This window comes from Eucyclogobius newberryi, unplaced genomic scaffold (assembly GCF_026437365.1).
Source record: "Eucyclogobius newberryi isolate DKJ021-1_F unplaced genomic scaffold, fEucNew1.0.hap1 SCAF_5, whole genome shotgun sequence".
Classification (NCBI taxonomy): domain Eukaryota; kingdom Metazoa; phylum Chordata; class Actinopteri; order Gobiiformes; family Gobiidae; genus Eucyclogobius; species Eucyclogobius newberryi.
The window spans coordinates 29,952,888-29,976,740 of record NW_027316167.1 but is presented as its reverse complement, the minus strand read 5'-3'; the positions used below and the strand labels follow the sequence as shown (position 1 = coordinate 29,976,740).

At 40.7% G+C, this 23,853-nt stretch overlaps 1 protein-coding gene across 2 annotated transcripts in view; it reads left to right on the top strand.

The window, feature by feature from the left end:
• Window positions 1-23,853, top strand: part of cdh8 (cadherin 8) — a 163,338-nt gene that overhangs the window by 67,713 nt on the left and 71,772 nt on the right. For both annotated transcript variants that reach the window (XM_072464741.1, XM_072464740.1), the window contains exon 3: window positions 8,405-8,699. In XM_072464741.1, coding sequence (XP_072320842.1) covers window positions 8,405-8,699 — 295 coding nt within the window. The remainder of the gene's footprint in view (window positions 1-8,404; window positions 8,700-23,853) is intronic.

The window sequence follows — 23,853 nt, the reverse complement described above, 5'->3', positions numbered from 1 at the left end:
AAAAAGTCATCAAATAACGAGAAAAAAGTCATTAATTAACGAGAAAAAGTCGTAGTTTAGGGGCCGATTCAAAGTGACGTGAGCAGTTCACTTTCAGCCCCAGGTCAGGACGCACAAGAACGGGCTTGGATGAGTTGACAGTTTAGAACTACATAAAAGCCTGAAATAGATGTTAAAGTGTTTCCTGACCTTTAAAACGATGTCTTTCGTGTGTTTATTACAAGACAAGACACTGCAGTTTAGCAGCACCTTTCCTGTTACGCATCATTCACAAACTGTTGGATAAAGGCTTTACTTTCTCCATGATGGACCCGTAATGCATCATGGGCTCAAACAGCAGCCGTGCTCCGCGCCACAGCCGCCCGCAGACAGGAGGAGCAGACTCACTGTTATATTCACACGTTCTCTGGGTTCTCTGCTCCTCTAAGTTGATTGTCTACGTGGGCACTTTGCTCAGTCACTATTCTCACGTGCTCATTGTGTGCACTTAAGTTTTATGCCCGGATTCTAACCTTTTGTGATCCCTTGGACAAACTCAGTAAAACACACAGAACACAAACACACAACATTCGTCTGCGCTTCCTCTCAGCTCCACCTGACGCCCAGATCGTGTTTGGCACAGCCTAAAAGCGATATGTTTTACGCACACGCATCATCCATACATCATCCAGATGCATCATCCATACATCATGGCATGAGCTCCAACACACGCGAGCACCAACACCGGAGTACGTCATGTTACAGGTCCAGGACCTGACATGGGGGCACTGCACTGGGGACATGATTGTTTGTGATGTCTAAAAGACCCGCATTATAAAGATCGACATCTATTGTGGGCTTTTGTATTCACCTTTAACCAAGCGCCATTTGCGTCCTGGCGGTGGTGTGTTTGTAATGAAGACTCCACAGATGCATTGGACTCAGAGCAGATCAGCTTCAGAGCTTTAAACATACAAAACACAGCGCTGTTACTGGACTGTACCATTATGTAACACTGAGGGCGGGAGCCCGTAACATGGTGCTGAAAGTGAACCGAGTATCTGCCTTTATAGTCTTTAAATTATGAGATTTTTCTCGTTATTTAATGAGAAAAAAAGGCATTAATTAATGACTTTTTTCTCGTTAATTAACAAGAAAAATCTCGTTAATTAACGAGAAAAAAGTAATTAATTAATGACTTTATTCTCGTGGCCCTTATACTCCGTCGTAGAACAGTGATTGAGATATAGGTGTGTTTTTAGAAGCCATACCCACATATAGGATTACATAATTCCCCATTGACTGACACTAACGACGTGCACAAATACTTCAACAAGATCAGGATTAAACCCAGAAATAGACCTGGACCAGCCCATGTCCACATCAGGGCCTAAATGGGCTCAGTTTATAACCAAATAATGACAATTTAGAAAAGACAAGTTACATTTAGCTTATTAAGCATACTAATGTATCCAGGTTAAATGATGCTGACATATTCATCATCATTCGATAAGATAAAGATGCACTATGTAACTTTTATTTATATTTTAACAGGTAAAGTTACACATTTATTTCTTAGTATTATTTTTTTTTCAAATACCCCGAAAAAAATAAATAAAAAATAAATAAAACAACACATAAATCAAAGCAGAGCAAAAAACAAATTGGGTAAATAAAAAAAAAAATGCGGGAAGAAAAAAATGAAAGAAAGGTTGAGTAAAAATAAAAGTCCCATTTAGTCCAGTTTCTTTCAAATGTGTCAGGTTGAGTCCATATGGGAGTTTTTCCATTGTCCTTATGCCAGTTATGGTCTTGTTCCAGTCCTTCGTGGTCGGAGCAGTTTGTGTCATCCAATTGTTTGTGATCGCCCTTTTCCCATTCGCCAGAAGTATGTTCCAAAAGTATCCATCTATATTGTCCACGGCAGGTGTTTTGAGGCCCAAATACATAGTTCTGAAATTGAGTGTGATGGTGATGTCAAAAACAGTCTTCATGCCTCGTTCATTTCCATCCAATATGTATGTGCAACAGGACAGCTCTCTGTAACTTTTCTCGTGAAGGATCTGCAACCTGCTTGTCTCCATGACGATGCTGCTTTACCTGGAACATCACGGTATGGCATTACATGGCTCTGATTAGCATTTATGGCAGCTTTAATAGCTCAAAATCTTTAGAAACTTGAATTCTTAGACTCCACAAATTGGCTGTTGACCTGGTGGTGTCACGTGCTTGTCTCCATGGCGATAGCTAACCTTAAAGCCAAACTGTGCAACATTCTAGCGGAAAGTAATAACCACTCCATGAAGCTAGTCGGTTTCAGCATCAGTCAAATTTGAGGAAAAAAGCGATGCACAGCCATAAACTATTCTTCCTGGACTTTGTAATTACGATGCTACGTCGGAAAGTACACCAAAGACTGAGCTGTATATTTTGTATTATTAATGAGTGGTGACATCTTCCGAATTGCGATTAATTATTAATAGGAGATATTGCGGTGACTTTTTCCGTGCTTATCGGGAGTTGGCGATGCAAGCCTGTATTCCCCCGGGTTATCTGTGAGCCAGTGTTGGGAAGTTGCAAATGAGAAGCACAAAAACAACACAAAATCAGCAAGTCTGTGTCAGTTTGGTTCAAAAATATACTTTACAACGACAATCCTGGCCCCCCCTGCTTAATATTAAATGCCAACTGAAGACAAATCTGGCTACCGTATTTTCCGCACTATACGGCGCACTTAAAAACCTTTAATTTTCTCAAAAAACGACATTAAGCACAGTATATTAATTCCGGTTGTGCTTACTGATCCGAAGCAATTTTGTGTGGTACAGGTTTTGTTTTGCTTAATGCACCTTATATATGAAAAATTATTGAAATAGACCATTAACTGACAGTGCGTTTTATAATCCAATGCGCCCTATATTGCCGAAAATATGGTAATTTTCAAGTGAACAGGATGTAATGTTCGACCCACTGCACATTTGAGTTTGAAGTGACAAAACTTCCCTAAAGAGCTGTAACAAATATTTCTAAATCCAAGTAAATGTGTCTAAAGGAGTTTATTGTTGTAAAATTGTTTCCTTTCACATTTACCAACTCAAAATTGTATTTAGAGTGGTTTATGGTCTTTATTTTCCTGCATTGAAGACGTCACTGCTCCTCGATACACGCCCACTGCTGTCACATACACAAAATCCAATTATTATATGATTTTTGAAGTTATTATATTATTAAAATGACATGTAAACAGCAAAATCATCGTATTTCTTTCTGATCATGCTTGCTATTATTATTTGCGTCAGATTTTGAGGTTTGCTTGTAATTTAAGTAATGAGGAAAGAAGTGCAGAAATCAGATAATAATCAGATTCAGCGTTCAGCAGCGGGTTGTGATGAAGTTATTTACCGGAAGTCATTTTAAATCGATATTGCAACATGAAATGTCCAAAATGTAAAATGATGATCAATAGCTTATAAAAAATAGCAAACAAAAGCTTCTTTAAGCATGAAAAATTCTCATCCAATGCGGAAATATGGCACAAGCAAAACAGTAGATATCGTTTATATATCTTAAGAATTATCCATTTCTAAACTGTAAAAACAAAGTTATTTTCCCCAAAAAATGTAAATAAAATTGCAGCTGCCTGTGTCTGTAGCACCAAATGGCGGCGTGTCGTGTGCACCGTGTAGTTATCCATTATTGACTTGTTTCCTGAACGCCACAGTCAATGTCACTGATTGTGGGTCTTAGTTTTAGTTGCCCGGGCAACTCACTTTAATGACAGGGGACGGTGACAGAGTTTTTCTCGCGCGCCCCTTGTTAATTGTACTCTGCGATGACCGTCTGTGCACTCCACGCTGACGGCTGACGGCAAAGTGGGCCACGAGGGCATTTAGAGGCGACGCTGAAGCAGAGCGGCTGGTTAAAGTTGTTTAAAGTTTAGTTTGTCTTTAGAATTTACACAAGCAGTTGCCCACTCGTCCCCAGTGTCTGTGTACATCTGGTGTGCAAATGGGTGTGCGAATGGGTGACTAGTTCATTGACGTAAAGCGCTTTGAGTGTCTTGATGGTTGAAAAGCGCATTATAAATGTGATTTATATAGCGCTTTACCGTTTTGCAGTCGCAGAGAGGTAATAATAGCACTGACTGTAATAAAGATGGCAAGGCAGGAATGTAGCTCACGATTCATAAATGAAGTAATTCAACATGCTTTACATAACAGGGAAAATATGCTAAAGAAATGATCATGAACTTGACTTTAAAGGAAAAGCGTACAACTAAAATCCTTTCAGTTGTATGAACAACCTAGATAACAGTAACTTTTTCTCATGTATCTGTTAAGCAGTTATGGGAAGAATACATTTAAAAAGTATTTAGTTACACTATGTACTAAGTATTGAATAAAATGCGTTACTTGAACACTTTGAATACTTTCACACTGAGTTGTGCATTTTGTTATAGTGTAAAAATGCAGGTTTTGTTGTTGTTTTTGTTTCACTGTTTCTTATGCATTAGTTCATTAGATAAGAGAACAGTTATCACAAATTAGGTGCAGGAAAAGTTGCACATGCACTCACACTAAGACTTATTTTCTCACTAATTACATGAAATTTGAAGCCTGAATTGAGTGCCCATGTACCATTATGTATTCCTCAAATTTTAAGCAAGCAACTGTATACTATTCATTCATTCATTCATTCATTCGTAGCTCATTCTAAATACATATTTTTGGTCACTTCTCAACATTGTAAGGTTATAACATGCACTTTATTGCCTCTATGCGCCACAGTGCATCTCCAGATCTTGGGTTGAGTGGGAACAAAGCCAGATGCCACAGAACGTTTTTATAGTTGTAAGTAATGTGCGAGGAGCATGGTCATTTTTGTCTTAAAAATATAAGTATTGTAGACCAAGCAAACAAGCACAAAAACTGGCAATGACATCATCTTACTTCCATTTAGCTGCAGTTGAATGTAACGTAACGGGTTCCTTTTGGGTGCAACTGATAGACATTACATCATGAGTAAGTTGGCCAAAGCCAGCCTGATTGTACAGCACTAATAAGGTTAGCTCTGTAAAATCGATCTGGAATGGCACTTGTTGCTGTCGTTCGGGAAGAGGAGGGACTTTCCGTGGAGTTTTAGCCAAGCACAGCAGTCAACGGGACAAATAAGTGAATGCTACGATGATATAACAACAGTCTTTGGTTTAAAGGAGACATTTTAGGCTTTTTTCAAGTACTAATTGGACTATAACATGCATTGATCAGTTTACATTGCAGTTAATCGCTGTGTTAAAACAGCTTAGTGTTAGAAACATGCCTAATGACTTCCATAACTGATGAGCCCCAAATCTTCAAAGTATATTTTATCGTGAACAAGCAGCCTTTTTTTAAATTACGCATTTTAGATTTTGAAACGGTGCCAAGTGACATTGTACGTTTAAAAAAATCCAAACATGACGTCAATCCAGCTTTGCTTTTTACGCATGGTTAAACACTCTGTAGATTGCAACTAAATAGACTGCGTTTTCCTCTTCTGGTACTTTACTTTGACACCAAGGCTTCATATTTGACAGGATATTTCTGACCTTGCCAACAAATCTTTAAAAAACATGAAAAAATTTGAACCGCGTTGTGCATTGGGAACCTTACCTGGCTTCAAGAAAACACACGATCGAACTGGTGATGCACGGCGTAGTACACGGCTGATTAATGACTTTCACCGAATCGATATGCAAAGCACGACAGCCGGTTTGCCCCCTTATGCTTGGAAACTGAGACGTATACGGTGACACGGGGTCTGGTCTAGCTGCGGGCACAGAGTCGCGCACAAAACGCCATGCGCATAGGACACAGAGCAATGACAGAAGACCATTAATTTGCACTCATTTACCGGGTCTCTCAGCGTGCGGGATGTTGCCAGGCATTTGTGTTAATGAGCAACATCATTCACGTGAAATGATAGCACAATTAGGAAAACAAAAATGCAAGGTGTGACAATTTAAGTGAATGTGCTTTGTCAGTGTCTACAAACTACACCTCAGAGACAGTATGTGCGTGAAAGCTGCTTTATAAAATAACATTGTAGGAGGGAAGAGGTCGAGCGTCACAGTTTCACACAATATCTAAAATACGGAATGATGTTAAAGCGAGTGGATGCAGATATTGTGTGGAGAGGGAGTTCCTACTTCAAATGCATTAATTTCTTTCCTCTTTTGGGTATAATCTTTGTTAGAACAGTCATATAATCCTGTTCTATACCTGGTTTAGGCCTAATTTAGACATGGAACTGTCCTATTATAGACCCTGTTTAACTCTGGTGGTACTCAAAGATCTGTTCTTGGGGTAAAAGTAACCACGTACTCCCTCACAGTGATTAGAAAAGCAAAAGATAGAACCTTCCTTTTTAAGCATATTTGTTTTTGAAGCTGTCCACTGCGTTATTTCAGAATCAAAGTCAGAATCAGAAAAGGTTTATTGTCATTGTCAATGAACAAAATTCAAAAACATATGAACTTGTCTTGGTGATCGATGCAACACAAATCAATAAATCCATGAACAATGAATAAGTCATAAAATAAACTACCAGATTAAAAAAAAAAAAAATGGCTTAATATGAATACACACATTTGTGATGGAACTTCCATTTTTGATGTTTGAAATTCAATTTGTGAATTTACAAATAATTCAAGGAAGCTACAAGGAAGTTTATTTATTAAGTTCAAAGTCCAAAAATACAATAACAACATGCAACATTAGCAGGAAGTATTGAACTACACACTTAGGACAAACATGCAATTATATGGACTACATTGTATATCCTGTAAAACAAGAGCTTGAATCTAAAACAAAAATGTGTAACACTTTACAATATGGTTCCTCTAAAGGGCATTACTAAGCTCTAGTTTCTAGTTTAATTCCATTCTAAGTGCTAATTAATTGTTTATAGTAATTTAATTCATTTGCATTGTCCGAAATGCATGTAGCTGGGTGAATTTCAATGTCACTGTTGGAAAATAATAATAAGAAAATAATAATAAGTAAGAAGCTGCATCGTCCTCTCATTTTGTCATTTGTGATACATTTAGAAGCTTTTCTGTTTTCTTGCACTTACAAAAGCACATTCTTGCATTTCTGCTCTTCTTGGCTTGGTAAATTTTCTACAACAGGGAGCAATATCCACGGCAAAGTGTATCTATATGGAGTGCTTGCGATGTATAACAAAAAACAAGGTAGGCCAAGGTCCATTTCCTGTGCTACTTATGAAGATATTGTCCCCAGTGGGCCTCATTTAGCAGAGGATGGGCTGCGTGGAGATTCATTTAGACTCCTGCATCCGACACATCGCAGACATAGTGCACACTTAGGAACATTTACGTTCATGGGAAGACCCCATAGTGTTGAACAAAGTGAAAGTCATAAAAAGACACAGTGGCAAATGAGGAGGCGGGCTCTTGACTTGTACATTGGTAGCTGAAGAACAGTTATGATAAATAAAGCTTTGAAGTGCATGTGGCGGTGGTTCACGTGAGAATGACTTCATTTGGTGGGATTGTGCCTGTACTAAATATTTCTCATAGTTTTAATATCAGTCAAGTTGCTGTTTGGGAAGCAAAGTTGCAGACCAGGTTCTAAAAATAAAATGCGTATTGATGTTTTTTTTATCTTCAAAAGCTAAATGGATTAAAGTGCTATAAAGTAGAACTATGATCCATAGGAGTGGGCACTGAATGCAGCCTGTTCAGTAAAGAATGTATGTGTCAGATCTACAGCAGGTTCCAGTCTTCATCCCCTGCCCACCCCCTGACAGTGTGCAGTAGTGCAGGTGCTTACTATAGCTCTGTAACTCAGTGCTTTTAGTGCTTTTGTGCACACATTGTTGCATTACATCAAGACTGCACTCTGGTATGTTTCCAAATGGCCGTGTCCCTTGATGCTGATAAGATGTATGTGTGTAAAATCGTTTTGTACTTTCTACATAATCACACCCAAAGAGCGTTTGTGGAGCATTTCACACAGAGAACACAGAATAAAGCATAAGTAGAAACATAACAAAACACTATAACTCATAAAGAAACTTAGCAATCACATAGAAAAAGCTAATTTATTATAAGCTTATTTGTTCATGGTGGTCTCTGGAGAAGTGAGTCCCAACTGTGAGGCAAGGTACAAGATCCCTCGTCTCGGTTGATGGTCTGTGCTTCCTGATTTCACTAGCTTCTGCTTGGACTTCAAATCACTGACTCTGACTTAGTTTAGTTTGGTTTATTAAGATCCCCATTAGCTCCTGCAAACCAGTTGCTACTTATGTTGTCAATGCTTGAGTTTGTTGTGTACTTCACGGGTCTTTGTGCTGTGGTTTCTTTTATCATTGTCCTCGTGGCATTCTTTAACTTTAACACCCTCTTCTCCCTCTTCCGTCACAGCTACACACCGACTTGGACGTGGGCAGCAGGAACATCAAGTACGTCTTGGCGGGAGAAGGCGCCGGCACCATCTTCGCCATCAACGAGCTGACGGGCGACATCCACGCCATGAAGAGGCTGGACCGCGAGGAGAAGGCGGAGTACACGCTCACTGCCCAGGTCGTCAACGCCGACACGGACGAGCCACTGGAGCCGCCGTCGGGCTTCATCATCAAAGTGCAGGACATAAACGACAACCCTCCGCAGTTCATCGAGGGGCCGTACCGCGCCTCCGTGCCCGAGATGTCCGCAGTGGGTGAGTTTGAGTCACTGAGGGTTGATTGATGAAGGTTGTGTTCATTGTTAGAAACCTTGATGAGGTGAACGGTTGGCAAGAACTGGTTAGTAGGTCTATTCTAGTGGTAAGACTGTTGCAAGGTTAGTCTTGTTTTAAATAGTGCCACTCCAGATTCCAAAAGGTTGTGTGTCTATTGTCCAGATTCAGGTACGGTTTAGCGCTGCTTCAGACATTAGTTTAGTCCTTCTTTTGCTTTTCAATGTAGAATTTTGTCCACTGAAGCCAGAATTGGTACTAATAATATTAGAGTGAAATGTATTTGGAGAAAAACCCTGTGTAAGATGTGGTAGTGGCTCGCCTCCTGCATTACTCCACAGAGATGAAAAGTTTAAACTAAACTTAAGCACATTCTCCATGGAAATAGATTTGTTTTTTGCAACTCTTTTGAATGTTAGAGGCAAAGTAAGAACATCTCCATGGAGACAAGCAGGTGGCAGATCCCCCACCACAAACGTTACGTCAAGTTTGTGGTGCATCAAGCCCCATCACTGCAAGAGTGCTTGTTTCAGTACTATACAAACTCCTGTAAATAAGTCATTGCATTTTCTAAAATCCAGATTTTTGGCTGAAATATTACAGGGAAAGCCTCACCATGTAATATTGTGCCTTATTCAGTATTTTTTAGACAGTTGTATTTCTAAAGAACAGACACAGACATTATAAAAACAATTGTAAAGTAAAATGTAAAAATGTAAATTGTGATCAAATAATTTGATGTGAAGCTTTTGTAAGTACTCAAGAGTAGCCAAAAGTATTGTTACTTCATACTAAATATTACTCAAGTAGAAATAAAATTATGGTGTAGGAAAACCACTCTGAAATGTACTTGTACTACCCACCTCTGCTAGTTTGATCAGTACATTACACTAATTGGTGTACATAAAACTTCTAGTTTTATGTACTGCCAACTCAGTAGTACTACTACTGCAGTGTGTCTCTATGGATATTGTATTGTTTTGTCCTTGAAAAATATGCATTCCATAACATGTGCTTGCTCGCCTTTGCATAGAGCTGACCTGTATCTTGGCCTGGTGGCATCATCCTCTTGTCTCCAGGTAGATGCATATGTTATAGAGCAACTTGGGCATCAATGACCTAATACTTTAAAAACTAGAGACTAAATATTCCCTCCATCCATACTTTTACCATAATCAAATGTCATAATGTGAAAACAAACTAAAACATCCCCTTTAACTAACCAGTAGTGTTATGAATCCTAAAAGTGCGGCGTCGTCCATCACTACTCCGCACTCCGACCCCCGTCACACTGCGCAGTCTAATCAGAGCATGAGATTTCAGAAGATCTCTAATGGGCTATTATCAAAAATAATGAGCGAATAGGAACGGAGCGGAAATGAGAGCGCCTATTTACACGCTCGGCAAAAACACACAGAAATTGCGATAACTTCACCCAACTGAACAACCTCGGCTCCGGTGTCAATACACACTTAGCCGAAAGCCTGATTTGCATTCCCATCCGAAAATCAGCCCACACAAAGGAAGAAGAGCAAACAACATGCGCAACCTGGCTCAAAACAACATATTGAGTGAGCAAAATAGTTTCCCCTCATCAGGAAATGGGCAAATTGAATTCCCTGCAGCTAGGGACCATTTCAAGCGTTCCATACCGGGCGTTAAAAGCGCCGCAGTTTGCGTGTCCGGCTAACTATGTCCGCATTAGCATATGGCGCCGCGCTTCGCACTTTTATGGCAGGCGTGAAAAATAGCTGATCTTCTGATAGGTCAAGAGCTACTACATCTCACTTCATGGCCCATTTGGTTCTATGTGCATTTTTTATTGTATTCTTTAACATTTTAATGCGCGCAGCGGGTTTTATAATCCAAGCGCTGGTCAGTCCAATGTAAAAATCATGAAAAGGCTCTGAATAAAATGGTTTATAAAAGATGTGGGAGGGCAGACAGGAGTAGATTCTTCATCTTAAATGCCCTTCTATCCTTTCTTTTGTTTTTTCCCTCCACCAAACAAAAGGTTCTCCGTGTGCAACGCCTGGACATGAATAGTTATGATGTGTCGATTTAGCGCAATCACGGCCGGGATTTGGGAACGCTAAGTAAAAGCGCGTGAGGGCGACTGTTATCAATACGCGGTTACAATATATATGACAACACTGACTGATTCTAATTGCCGCCAGCTATGGAGCGTTCCACACAAAAAAAAAAAAAACGCTGCAAACAATTTCCGCGCGCTTTTATGCTAATGTATTCATATATTCGCATTCTTGATCTGTCTATGCATTTCAATCGGCGCGGCGCGATGATTAGAGGTATCAAACGCGTAGCCGGTGCGAGATTGGCATCCGAATGTGCAATGCTGGATGATTTTCTCGGGGAAAGCCTCTTGGATGACCCCCAGAGTGCAGAGTCAGGGTGGAAAAATGTTTCTATCAGCTGTAGAATGGAGATCAGAGAGTGTCTTTAAGGCTTTTTGACACCTGAGCTGTTGAGCAAGTGCGCCGAGGTCTGTAGCTGGGCGGTGCGCACTTGTTATTGTGTTTTCTCATCCGGATTCCTCTTGTTTCCTGTCATAAACTTGACATAACAAGAGAGGGCAGATGGTGCTAGGTATGTATCGGAATCTGTTTGGTAAATCCCATCTGCGGAGTGCAGCCTTCGGATCAGAGCTGTGAAGTATGGGTAATTTTCTCTATGTAAACACGTCGTATATAAAGAAAAGCGAGGGAGGTGGACGATGCGGCTGTGCGGAAGTTTGCACGTAATTTTGTGATATTGTTTTCATTAAGTGCAGTGATATGCAAGTGGGGGGATTCGTATAATTGCCTCAGCCCAAGTATAATTGTATTCTTAAAACGCATATGGACATTTAGTTTTAATGAAGTAGCAGTAACACGCATTTCTTCTTTTCATTGGATGAACAGACTTGGCTAATGCAATTCATGACCTGTTAAAGCTGCAGTGTGTACAGATGAGCAAAAGTAAGGACAACGTATGCCAAAGGATTGACGGAAATGATGACAATACTGACATGATGTAAATAAACGTATAATTGTAACTCAACTGCTTACTTAATAGAAAAGTTTAAACCTTTAGAGTTTAATATTTATAGTCATTCACTCCACACTCAGTCATGGTAAGCTATTTATGAAGCCACAGCTGCCCTGGGGAAGCCTGACGCAGCAAGGCTACCAATCACTCACACTAACACTGCTTTCATCCTTGACAAGATAAGATAACCTTTATTTGTCCTACGATAGGGACATTCCAGTGTTGCTACAAAGACGTATAATAATTTAAAAAAACAGATAACTTTTATAAAAAAAAAACTCTTATACTCTTAACACTCTTATTTACAGCTGTTATATGGACAGAAAATATTGCACCAGGATGATTGACATTATATCAGAGTATTGCACATGAAGGTGTGTGACACACCAACAGTTACCACGACAACAGCAGGTACCAAATACCAAATTAAAACAAAATATGACATAGTTTGAGTGGTAAAACTTGCATAAAACTAATGTATGAAACCCATGACTAGATATTTGAAAGAGTTCAAGTCAACAGTTTCTTATTATAATATATACCTAGCTTTACTTACACAAAAATACAATTAATTAAAACTTTTAATTGTTTGATTTCTCATTTCACTTTACATTACAAAGCCACCTGTTATACTGCTTCTCTTGTATAATGTCTAGCCTTCCTCTCCCTCATCATCACCAGTGCTGATTATCATTAGGAGGTGTCACAGCAGCAGAGCAAAACAGAACAAAACTAGATGTAAAAATACTCATGTAAACACGGCACAACGTCGAGCTCTTTCCTCTGAACCCTATTACACTACCCGTGCTCCACGTTGTTTTGAATCTCAGCTGAAATGTACAATGGGCCTCAAAGGGTTTTGTTGGTGCAACGCAGGGACAATCCTAGAGCAAGGCGCCGAGAGCAAAGCCAGAGTTGACAGCGTTCTGGAATCCGCTGGTGGGAATAATGCATAAGATATGAAAATCGGCATGTCTTTGTTGATTGTTGTTCCCTTTTGTCAGCACTGATTAAACATTCACGGATGCGGGGCTGTTTGTTTGAAAGAGTTTCCAAGCTTTTTTCTATTCCGTACTGACTATTTATCACCTTGTTTTCATGTGCATTATGGGTAGTATCCAATCTTACTTAAATTATGTCCTAGTTTTTAATTGGCACAACGTTTGCTACTTTAAACTGAGAAGATTTAAATGTTGATATGAAGATGCGAGAAAAATATCAAATATTAACGTTGCTATGGTTATATTAGAAATGTCATGCCGTATTGTGAAACTTTCCAGGCAAAACAACACTATATCCATGGCGACAAGAAGGTGGCGGTCCTTCCTACGCAAAAGTTACATAGTCCACCTTTAAGTTAGGATGTCTAAACCAGTGTTTTATCAACCACCAGCTAAAACATTGCCAAACTGGAACTTTAAGTAAAACAAAAGCTGCATATAATGTGGCAAATACCTTCCATGCCACTGCCTGCTTCTTTAAATGTTGATTAGTATTGGGAAAATATGTTTTTTTAATGTTAATTTGTTAACTCAATTTGGACATATTTTGGCAGAAGTAGGGGGAGGTGATATGGGATAATAATGTATGTTAATTGGATCTTTATTCATCTACATCTTGAGCTAGTCTTGGTTAGGATCTAAGATGAAGGATTTTCCGGTGAATTTTTTTGGGTCGATAGGGCAAACTGGAGTGCCCCAAGGCTGGTCACTCTGCCACCGTGCCGCCTCGATTCTAATTTCTATTTATTCTTATTATAATTATTTCTTATCTAGCGTTCATACCCAACTGCGATAAGTTGAATCCACCTGTCACTCGCTCAGAGCACCAATAGGGGAATGGGATTGCAAAAAGCAGCCTTGCATTGAACACACGCAAGAATCACTCCAAAACTGGCTGGATCACATGAGATATGAGATTTTTTTTTTTCATAATTTTGACTGTCCCTCACCCAAAATGCACAGTGATATCCAGCTTGTCAGTTCCACTCCCGATCCCATCAACGTCACAGCATCTTTCCACTTGTCACCGTCGTATCCGTGACCGAATCCGACGACGACTATCAACAGACAGCTTTTATCTACCTACCAGACAGTGACGCCCCCGCCCCCCCCCCTCCCCCGCCCATAGGAAGTGCATATTGCCAGAGCGGGATGAGATATGTGACACGGGCCAGCGGGGTCGCCATGTTTCCTGTGCGCAAGGAGCAGAGAGGTTAATGGGATATGAAGGAGAAAGACCTTTTGTTCTGGCTTTAAAAGGAGCCAGTCGGATAAGACGTGTGGCCACCGTGACTTTTCCCTGACTTTCATTTCACTGAATGGATGAAAATGGAGGTGTCCGCCGTCTTAATTGTTCGCCAGATAGTCTGTCAAATTACAGCGACAAAGAGGAGGAGGGGAGGGCCGAGGAGGAGGGTGAAGTGAGTGCATACGAGAAGAGAATGGAAGAGTGTCTGTATGGGAAGCCTTGGTTGGACACTTGTGAGAGAGTGTTTGTCAGTTGAAGTTACGCTTTTTGAATCAATGACACTTGTGGGTCATTTCATATTTTGGTCCTCTTAAATTGCAATATTGATCGTGGAAAAAACATCACCATAAACATCGTCATAAACAAAGTGCCATGCTGCTGAAGAGTATGCGGCCTGTTTGTGTCCATGGAGATGTCGATCCTTTTCCTTTTTTTTCTATACAACTGAAATAAACAGAACAAAGCTAGACACCATTTGCAACGTCATAATCAAGGTCCAGCATATTAAGTTCATTTGGTCCAAAAAAAGTGGGTCCATTTTCAAATATAGTCAGAATTTTCAATGCCAATTATAACGTCAGTCCAGTCATTGATCGCCGGTTCAGTTTGTGTCATGTTTTTTGTGATGTGGCTGTGGCTAGAAGTATGTTCCAGAAGTATCCATCCATTGTGTCCATTGTAGTGGTGGTTTTGAGGCCTAAATACAGCTGGCAATGTCAAAAACTGACTGCATTGCTTTGTTTAATCTCAGTCCTTTATTTCTGAGCAACAGGACAGTCCCAAAACTCAAGGTAATGGTTTGTCTCCTGGCAACCGCAGTCTCTCCAGCAGCTAGCGTTTCCTTGTGAGTAGTGGGCACTTGACACGGTGTTATGAAAAAGCGCGTAACATTTTATGAGACGTTATTGATTTTCATTAAATGCTCCACAATACGGTAATAAATCTAGCTATCTTGTATTTATTTCATTATGTCTGATTTTATTGCTGAAAAATAATCCTTGGAAACGTGCATTTGCTCTTCACAGATATGCAGCCTGTAACTTGGAACCATTACCATTTGCATGTTTATTTAACCTTCCAATTCACATGGAAAAACTAGATATAATTGTAACGTCTTAACAAACTGTCAATTCATGCAGGCTTGGGACCGGCAATAATTGGACTGTTTGGAGTTTTAATCTACATCTTCCCTCTCCACCCTGCTCACAAATCCCTTCTTCTTTTATTTCTGTGTTTTGCTATATTCACTCAAACTGAACAAACAAAGCTCTAGACACAATTTAATGTTAATTTTTTTAACGGAAAGACCAGAAATCCTGCCTCCCCTTGTGGCCTCTCCCACAATTAAAGGATGATCATTTTAATGGCCGAGTGCCAGTTGTGGCCAGAAACAATTCATTATCCCGACCGGAGTCAGAGAGCAGATTAAATTTGAGTGGTCGTGGGTTAAGGTCAGTCCGTTCCCAAGTGTCTTGTCCAATTCTCAGACCCATCTTTCAAAAGGCCATGAGCGAAATCTGGAATATCTGAGAAGAGGGCGGAGTTTAAGGCCAAGGGCAGAGCGACAGTTAGATACCACATCTTGATAAAGTATCAAAGAAAAACTTAAAATAAGCAGGGAATTTAGATTTGTCTTAAAATTCAAGCTTTCATTCCCCATTGTGTATCCATTAATGCTATTTAGTAGAAATAACTAGCAAATATTTTGATAAGTGCGTTTCATTTCACTAGATTTCACCTGTACATCTTTCACAAAGAATCGATAACTTAATGAGTTTGCATGTTAAATATTAAGCTTGTAACGTTAAAACCTTAAATATTTAAAGGGTTGCACCAAAGAAACCACAAACTTATGTCTGTGAACTCTTAGAAGGCTTTATGCTGTATTTTATTATTGATTATACATATTATTATTAAGGTACAACACTGTTTTTTTATTTCTGCTTTATAAACTAACTTGCTTTGCTTGACATAAAGCTGGGGCACCTGACTTTTTAAATGTACTTTTATTAGATGCAGACAGCATGCAGAAGTCTAATTTTGTCACAAAGTTCTGCTTTTACAGTATACTCTCTGGGGAAAAAAATAATACAATTGCTCATTTACAAGTAAGAAAAAACATATAACTCAGTACTCCATGCAGCTTTAAAGGTGCACTAAAAAGCCGCTACCATAGAACTGTTATTTATTGCTTTGCAGTATGGCGTTGAATGGATCATTCATTGTTAAAAAATTAAATAGCTTATAGTCTTACTGTAAGCAGGGTCAAGTCTGATCAGTAACTTGACAGTTTAATGCGATACTGTGTGATATTCTTGGCAAAACACAAACCATCAGCTGGTTGCAGACCTTCCTCCAGAAATAGTGCACCTTTAAGCAACAAACGATTTCCAACCATGTAATTTATTGAATAAATAATCGCACCATCTGTTCTTCCGTCTTGTAATAGCCTGTCAGTTTTGTAGGCAAGCATTACATTTTAAGTGCCTAACAAAACACCATTGACAAAACACTCAATTATTCTTTAAATAAAACCCTTGCTCGCAATCTGAAGTCATATACCAGAGAAAACCATTTTAACAATGTTCTCCTCTCACCGTTACGTTCATTTGCACCTGAATCCCCGGTTTGCACACATCCCCCCCCCCCCCCCCCCCCCAGTTAATAGGGTCTCCAACTTTAAGACCAGTACAAGCTGACAAATTCCCCCCTACAGCTCCCGACCATATGCTGGAATTATGAGTCCGCGCCATTCTTTCTGCAGCTAACAAGGGTCTGCGATGTCTTTAGATATCTCAAAACCTGCTTCGAGTGTGGCTTTGTGTAATTAGCATGAGGTTGCCATCACTCCTCCCTTCACTTTCCGGGGAGGCGGGGGTGACAATAATTGCTACAGCGTGAAACAAACTTGCCAGAAGTTTTTTTGGCATGCGGAGGTGCCCCAGGAGTGTCGGCGTGCGAGAGAGCTTCATTATCAAGCCGATTAATAAGCAAACTCATAGACAGATGGCGGTCTCCACTATCAAGGGCCCCTCTCCAGCCCCGCAAAGTGAATACCTGTTTGGAAGCGCGCGCCCTTGCCAAACGTGTCGAGATCGGCTAAATTGGTGTGAAGACATAAAGTTGAAGTGACGTTAATAGATTACCTGGAGTTGATTTGCATTTTCAGGAGGGCTATGGGCGTGGGTAATGGGACTAACGGGGCCGAGAGGTGTCCAGGCGATGGCTCCTTAATGATGTTCCTGATTATGCTGCCATCACGGAACGCAGATAGGAGAGTAAGTAAAGGCGTCATCTCATATTTGGACAGAAAATGAGCAAGGCTTGATCAAGGGGCTACATATGGAAATGAGGTGAGACGACTCGACGTGAAGAAAATCACACACTTTACATCGCCGGTTTGGTAACTTAATATGGCACCTGAAGAATAACCTTGTTTGAATCGGCTGGGAAAGTCCATCAAAGTGTGTGCGAGTTTTGCAGCTGAAAGTATTTGATAATGTTTAACGAGCTCCTTATTAAATCTATCTCTTGGTTGGTATGGGTTTCTCGCTGCTTGCCTCTTCACATAGTTTTCAACACGCCAGCTTTCTGATCAATACAGGCAACGCAGAGCTATTTTGAGAACATTTCACGCTTGGTTAGGGCCAGATGTTCTATAAAAATCCCCTCACTTGACATACCTAAAAATATGTTCGCACCGCGCTGATCTTGCAGGAATGCCTGAGTGTACTTGACGTTGGAAAGTCTCTGTCTGCCTGTATTAACTGCAGTTTAACTCGAGCAAACCCAGGCGGTGCGTCAGGGTCAAAGTAGCCCACATAACTAAAAGAAGCACATTTTTAGCACATCCTTTATCGCCCGTTCGGCTTTGAGCACCGGCCGAGGAGCGAGGCGGCTGTCTAGTGTTTGTGTGCTCTCCGCTCTGATCCTAGACTTGGGTCGGCAGCTTGGCAGATGGGCTGAGTGGCAGGGTGCTCCTGGCCCTTTAACATAGTGGGCAGCTGGGCCAGAGCAGGGCCAGTGCTTGGTCCGGGGCACATCTGACGAGTGGGCCCTTGGGCTGGAGGGTGGAGATGGCGCAGGAAAGTGTGGGAGCGCTCTCAGAATGCACTGCGGTGAGGGTGGGGAGGGGTTGGCGGGGCGCTGGACCTGGCCAGGATCCTCTCTCCCAGGCCCGTCCGAATGCCAGCACTAGTAGTTATGCCAGCTTGCCCTTTCCCGTGGCCGTGCTAAATAGGGAGAGGGCAGGATTCAGCTGACATGCCACTGACACGCCACCGTTTCTCTGTAAATAACCAGCTACAGTGCTCTAGCTCACCTCGTTTGGTAACAGCCGGGTGAAAGTTCACATTTGTGTGTCTGTGCATGTTCGGAGGTAATGGCCGGTTGTTGTTATTCACCTCTGTTTTGGTGGTGCCCAAACTTGTCGCTTGTCAATAATCCAGCGTGTCCGCCAGGCTTCTGTTGGGCCACTTTTCATAACAATGTCCCGCAGCTCTCCTCCCGGCATCTAATAGTGAGCCCGGTGCTAATTCGGCATCTCTTTGTTTTCCCGTTAGCCACTACACAGCATGTATAAAAGAAGGAGGACAAGTTACATATTCCCACAGTGTGACGTGTGCTATGGAGTGGCAAAAATAAACACACAAAGTTGCACACACACAGAGCCCGGTCTCACATCTGCTAAATATCACACGCAAATGTATGTGACTAATTCATCACGTTGTTTTTCATCCAATGAGGCTCTGAATTATTGATGCAATATCATCAGTCACTGCCCTGGCTACAGTAACACAAGCCCTGTACAGTCGTTTTCTAATGGAAGCATATGACCTTAGCCATGCTTAAAGGATACTTTTGCCTGCTGTTACAAGCTTTGACATTGCAACTCAGTTTTCCCTTCACGGAATGTCACGTAAACATCATCAACAAAGTGCCACACCGCCGAACCACACTGACGTCCCACTTATGGAGTTTGCTACTAGTCATAGTTTTAGTGATTGTAGAGTATGCATAATAATACCTGTGATTTTACAAGTGGAAATTGTTCATTAGGTAGAGACGACCTGCTTTCTTGATGGTTGCTGGCTCGATCTCTGCTTTATACAATGCATCATGTGTTTTGTCCTTGGTAATGCATTGATATTTTTGTTGAGGTAGAGTATGCTATGCCACCTTTTCCTGGCTCTACTAACAACTCACTGCCCCCTCTCTTTCTCACTAAGCCCATGCTCTCTCTCGCACTTCCCTTGAGGGAGAACAAAAAGGTGGCTGGCTTCTAGGTAATGAAGCCCTTCAATGTGATCTGCATAAGATTGGCCGTGCGTCTCGGCCCTGGCCGCCGCCGCTGCTGCTGCTGCTGCTGCCTGGCCCCGCTGAATAGCAAAAGAGCCTCAATGAGAGAGAGGACAAAACGCAACCTTCTCCTTCGGCATGCTGCTGTTTCTCAAAGTCAATGTCTAAAAGGAGAATATGGGAGGCCTAAATGAAAGCGGTAAATAACAAGCTGAGTTTATGAAAAGGGAGTGAAAATGAGAGAATGTGTGTGTGTGTGTGTGTGTGTGTGTGTGCGCGTGTGCATGTTTGTAATGTGTTGTATGTAGTAGGTGTGGTAATAGTACAGACTATCACACAAATGCCAACTTTGTGCAGAAGCTGTGGATGTGGATGTTATTAAATGAATTAGAATAAATAGAACAGCGAGGCCAACATGGAAGGTGTGCACCTCCATGCATGTGTTTTCCAATTGTATTCATATATATATATATATCTCGTAATAATGTATGTGAAGTGACCTGTGTGTGCAGGTACAGGACAGTGAAGCCCTGTCTGACCCTGAGAAGGTTAGAGTTCACTCATACTGTAGCGCAATCCCACTCAAGTGCTCTCTGGTGTTTCTGTGTTGCATTGTATATCAGCCTGGGGCATGGACCTGAGAAAGCACTCCACTGTCCCTGTGGGTAGAGCAGCACATGCATTACCGCAGGCACGGGAGTAAGCAGGTGATTCACAAGATACATCAGAGCAGAGAATGTGCAATGGAAAATGGAAATAACACAATGCACCACAAAATACAAAATACATCATTATCAATCAGGTTTTTACAGTTTTTGGCAACTGAACTTCCTTTGACGACAACAAACATATGTCATATAATTTACTAATTCATGTTTTATAGTGCTTTTTATTAGCATTTTTTAAAAGACAATAAAATACAAATTAAATAAGATGACACATTCACAGGAATCATACACACACGTTATTTACAAATGATGTATTAGAAAAGCTAATAACAATTAAAAACTGCAACTATAATTATAAATACATAAATACCAATAAGCATAGTAAGCATAATAACCATCATCATAATCATCATAATAAGATACAATTCCAGTGTTTGAGTGATTATGTTTGATTAGCTTACATTTAGGTTTCCAATCATTGCTGCTATTTTCCTCTTTGATTATTATGCATTATTTATTTGTAACTTTTAGTCACAAATGTACATTATAAACACCACAATATATAGATTTTTTCTGTGTTGAGTTTGTATGTTTGCACATCTTTATAGATACATCTTGGCACATGTTTCAAAATAAAGTCAAATCAATTCCTGTCTGCCACACACTACGCATTATTTGAGCACTTTTGTTGTACACTGTATGTATATTGACAAAAACCCCAAGTTGTTTGTGTACATAAACCGTTCTGATGCTTGGGGGAGCTGATGGTAATGATGATGGCCCTCTGGCTGACATGGATGAAAATGGATGGTATCAAACATAATTATATGTGGCACAGAGGCACGACATGTGTTAGCACAACAGGTGTGAGCGCAGCAGCATCAGGCTGAGAGTCGTTTGTGTGTTTCAGTGGGACTTTCCTGCATGGGGGATGTGCAAAGTTTACTCAGAGATTCATTAAGTCAGACATGTCACATCGCACTTAATGTAGGCTAAAATAATCTTTTTCTCCCTCTCGCACACATTCCCGCAGACTAATTGCCGCTCTTCTCCCGGTTCTGGAGATTGGCACATTGGATTGGAATCATTCACTGCTTTTTGCCGTTACAATCAACCGTGCGCTCTGTCGGTGTTAATATTGTAATACTGTTTTCACTGCCAGCTAAAAGAACTTACACTACCGTCTTTTCCGGACTGTACGTTGCACCTTTTTTCATAGCTTTGGCCGGCTTATACTCCAGAGCGACTTAAATGTGATATTATTAGTTATTTTCACACTGACAACCACAAGAGGGCGCTCTAGGCTCTAAGCGAGGCAAAAGAAGAGTCTGCACTTTCTCTACCTCTGGAGTTTGGGGAGTTGTTTAGAAGTGACACAGAGGAAGAAGAATTCAATGGATTTAGTAATTTGGGGTAAAACTGATGCTTTGGTAAACTTGTTAGCATGTTCTTTATGCTATAGTTATCTGAATAACTGTTAATATGTTACGTTAACATACCAGACACTTACCACAGTTCTGTCTGTGCGTCATGTAGCTGAAGGTGTTAGCGTTAGCATACGTACACCTATTCACCGTGATATTCACCAAATTGCATTTCAAGATTAAATATCTGTTCTTGCTCTTGGATTTAATCAAATACATTCCCCCAAAAAATGCGACTCTTTTTGGCTAGTGCGACTTATACTCTGGAAAATACTGTGCTTTGAAATTTGAACACCAAGAACCCTGTCGGCTATTGAAATGATGTGTTCCAAGACTACACACAGTTCAAACACGCACACACAAAAACCGGCCTGGATTACGTTGCATGATTTCACACTTTACCCCTCACTGTCCTTACATGCTGCATCGCGCTTACAGACCTGCAGTCAGCGTGGGTGAGGATTTTTCATTTTGCTCCCAAAGCTGAGTTTCCTCGGGTTGAAAATGCCATCAGAGTTGACTGCGTGAGCGCCATGTCCGGTGTGACGTCCCCTCAGCAGACGGGCCTGTGCTGTTACAGGAGTGGGAGGGCCTCTTAACACCGGAGCAGGAGCGGCACATAGAAAAGGCCACAGTTCACACCTCGCACGCTGAAAGGCTTACTCATACTTGCGAAAAGGACACTGTCATTCCGAGGAAAACAACACTGGCAATTTGCACGTCCTGCTTCTACAATCCGGAGCGGCGTCCTGACGTGTGGCGACATTCAGCAGCCCAGCTCAAGCGCCCATTCCGTGACATTTAAATGACAAAGCAGGTTGATCCCTGTGTGTGTTTGTCACCCATTTCAATCTGTTGTATTCGATAACACTGCGCATGTTATTAACCTAATCCAATCATGTTAAATTGAATTTGTGCATAAACTAGATTGTTTCTTGGGTTTGGGTACATCCAAATGTTATGTGTTCATTGGCGTCTTCAAATTAACAGAATTTTACAGTTTTGTCGATATGCAACTACAAGAAACATTCACATTATCTAACCGATTTGTTTGGATTAGATTGTTTTGATCTAAAACAAATTACTTGTGTATTGTAACATGAGACTTGAATGCAAAAGTGGACTGTGGGGAGTTTCTGCTGCCGCGGCTGATAAATTCATTATATATGTTAATGACATTATGTACAGCTGACATTTCCCGACAAATATCTTACATAAATGTACAGATGCAGTGGGGCATACAAAAAGGAGACAATTAGTACAGCACAAGTCACTAATTATTCTAGCAACATAAGCTATTGTTATAGAAGTGAAACTTTGTTTTACTGATTTGTCTGTAAAGCTACACATTTTTGGCATCGTGGCAATTATGCTTTTCTTAATCATCACTGAAACTGCAGTGTATCAAAATGCCATTGCAAAAATGATTTTCTAATGACTTAAATCTTAATTTCCCTACGTAATTGCTTCCCCATTTTACGTATGTTGGAATATTCTTCTATAGTTTGAGAACATGTGAAAGAACATTCTCTTGCACATGGGGGTCAGTTATGGGAAGGACATCCAACTTCCAAAGATCTTGTTAAGTTTCTGAACTGGTTTAGTTTGGCTTGACTATGAGAATGAGAATGAGAATCACTATGTTTATTGCTATTGCTAATGAACAAAATTCATTCATAAAATTAAATCAAATATGTCAAAATCAACGTAACATAATCAGTCTGCTATAGGATAAAAATGAAAATAGGCTTAATATGTACACAAAATACAGAAAATACAGAAGTAGTGCAGAAAGTGAACAGTGATATATAGGTTACAGTGTACATTTATACTTCCCATATCAGAGAGCTCCACTCAGTGACCACGTGGGCTAAAAAGCCAAGACGTTTAATGTGTTTTCAGTGCCATGTCTCAAGTCTGAATAATTAAAACGTTAGGGTTGTGGATATTTATTGCTGGATATTTAACACGCGTCGGGTCTTTCTCAGTGCTCTATACTCATCCCACTGTGTCCTGCGTCTCCTGACCCGCCATCGCTTCCGTTATGCCATATCTCATTTCCATTCTCTGCAAAAGCAATAACGTTTCTGCATGTGTTTGTGAATCGGTGAGTGCAAGAGCCGTGGTTTTGGACACTCGCAGCGCTTCAGGTGATTTTGCGGAACTGAGCAGCAGCAGGAGCAGGAATCCTGTGCTCTCAACCCTGCATGTATGCATTATTAATTGTCTGAGGTAGAAAGTATAGCTGTTGAGACCCTGCAGGCGCCCAGCTTGCACTCCCCGAAATTAAAAGTGCCAATTGCCTCCTATTGAAAGATGTAATAAATGTGTAGAAACGGCTGCAAGATCACAGGGAATATGTAATCGGGTGCTTTGTTTTGCAATGGCAATTAGATTTATGTTTTGATATCAGGATTCAGTCCAGATACAAACTTTAAACACGACCAT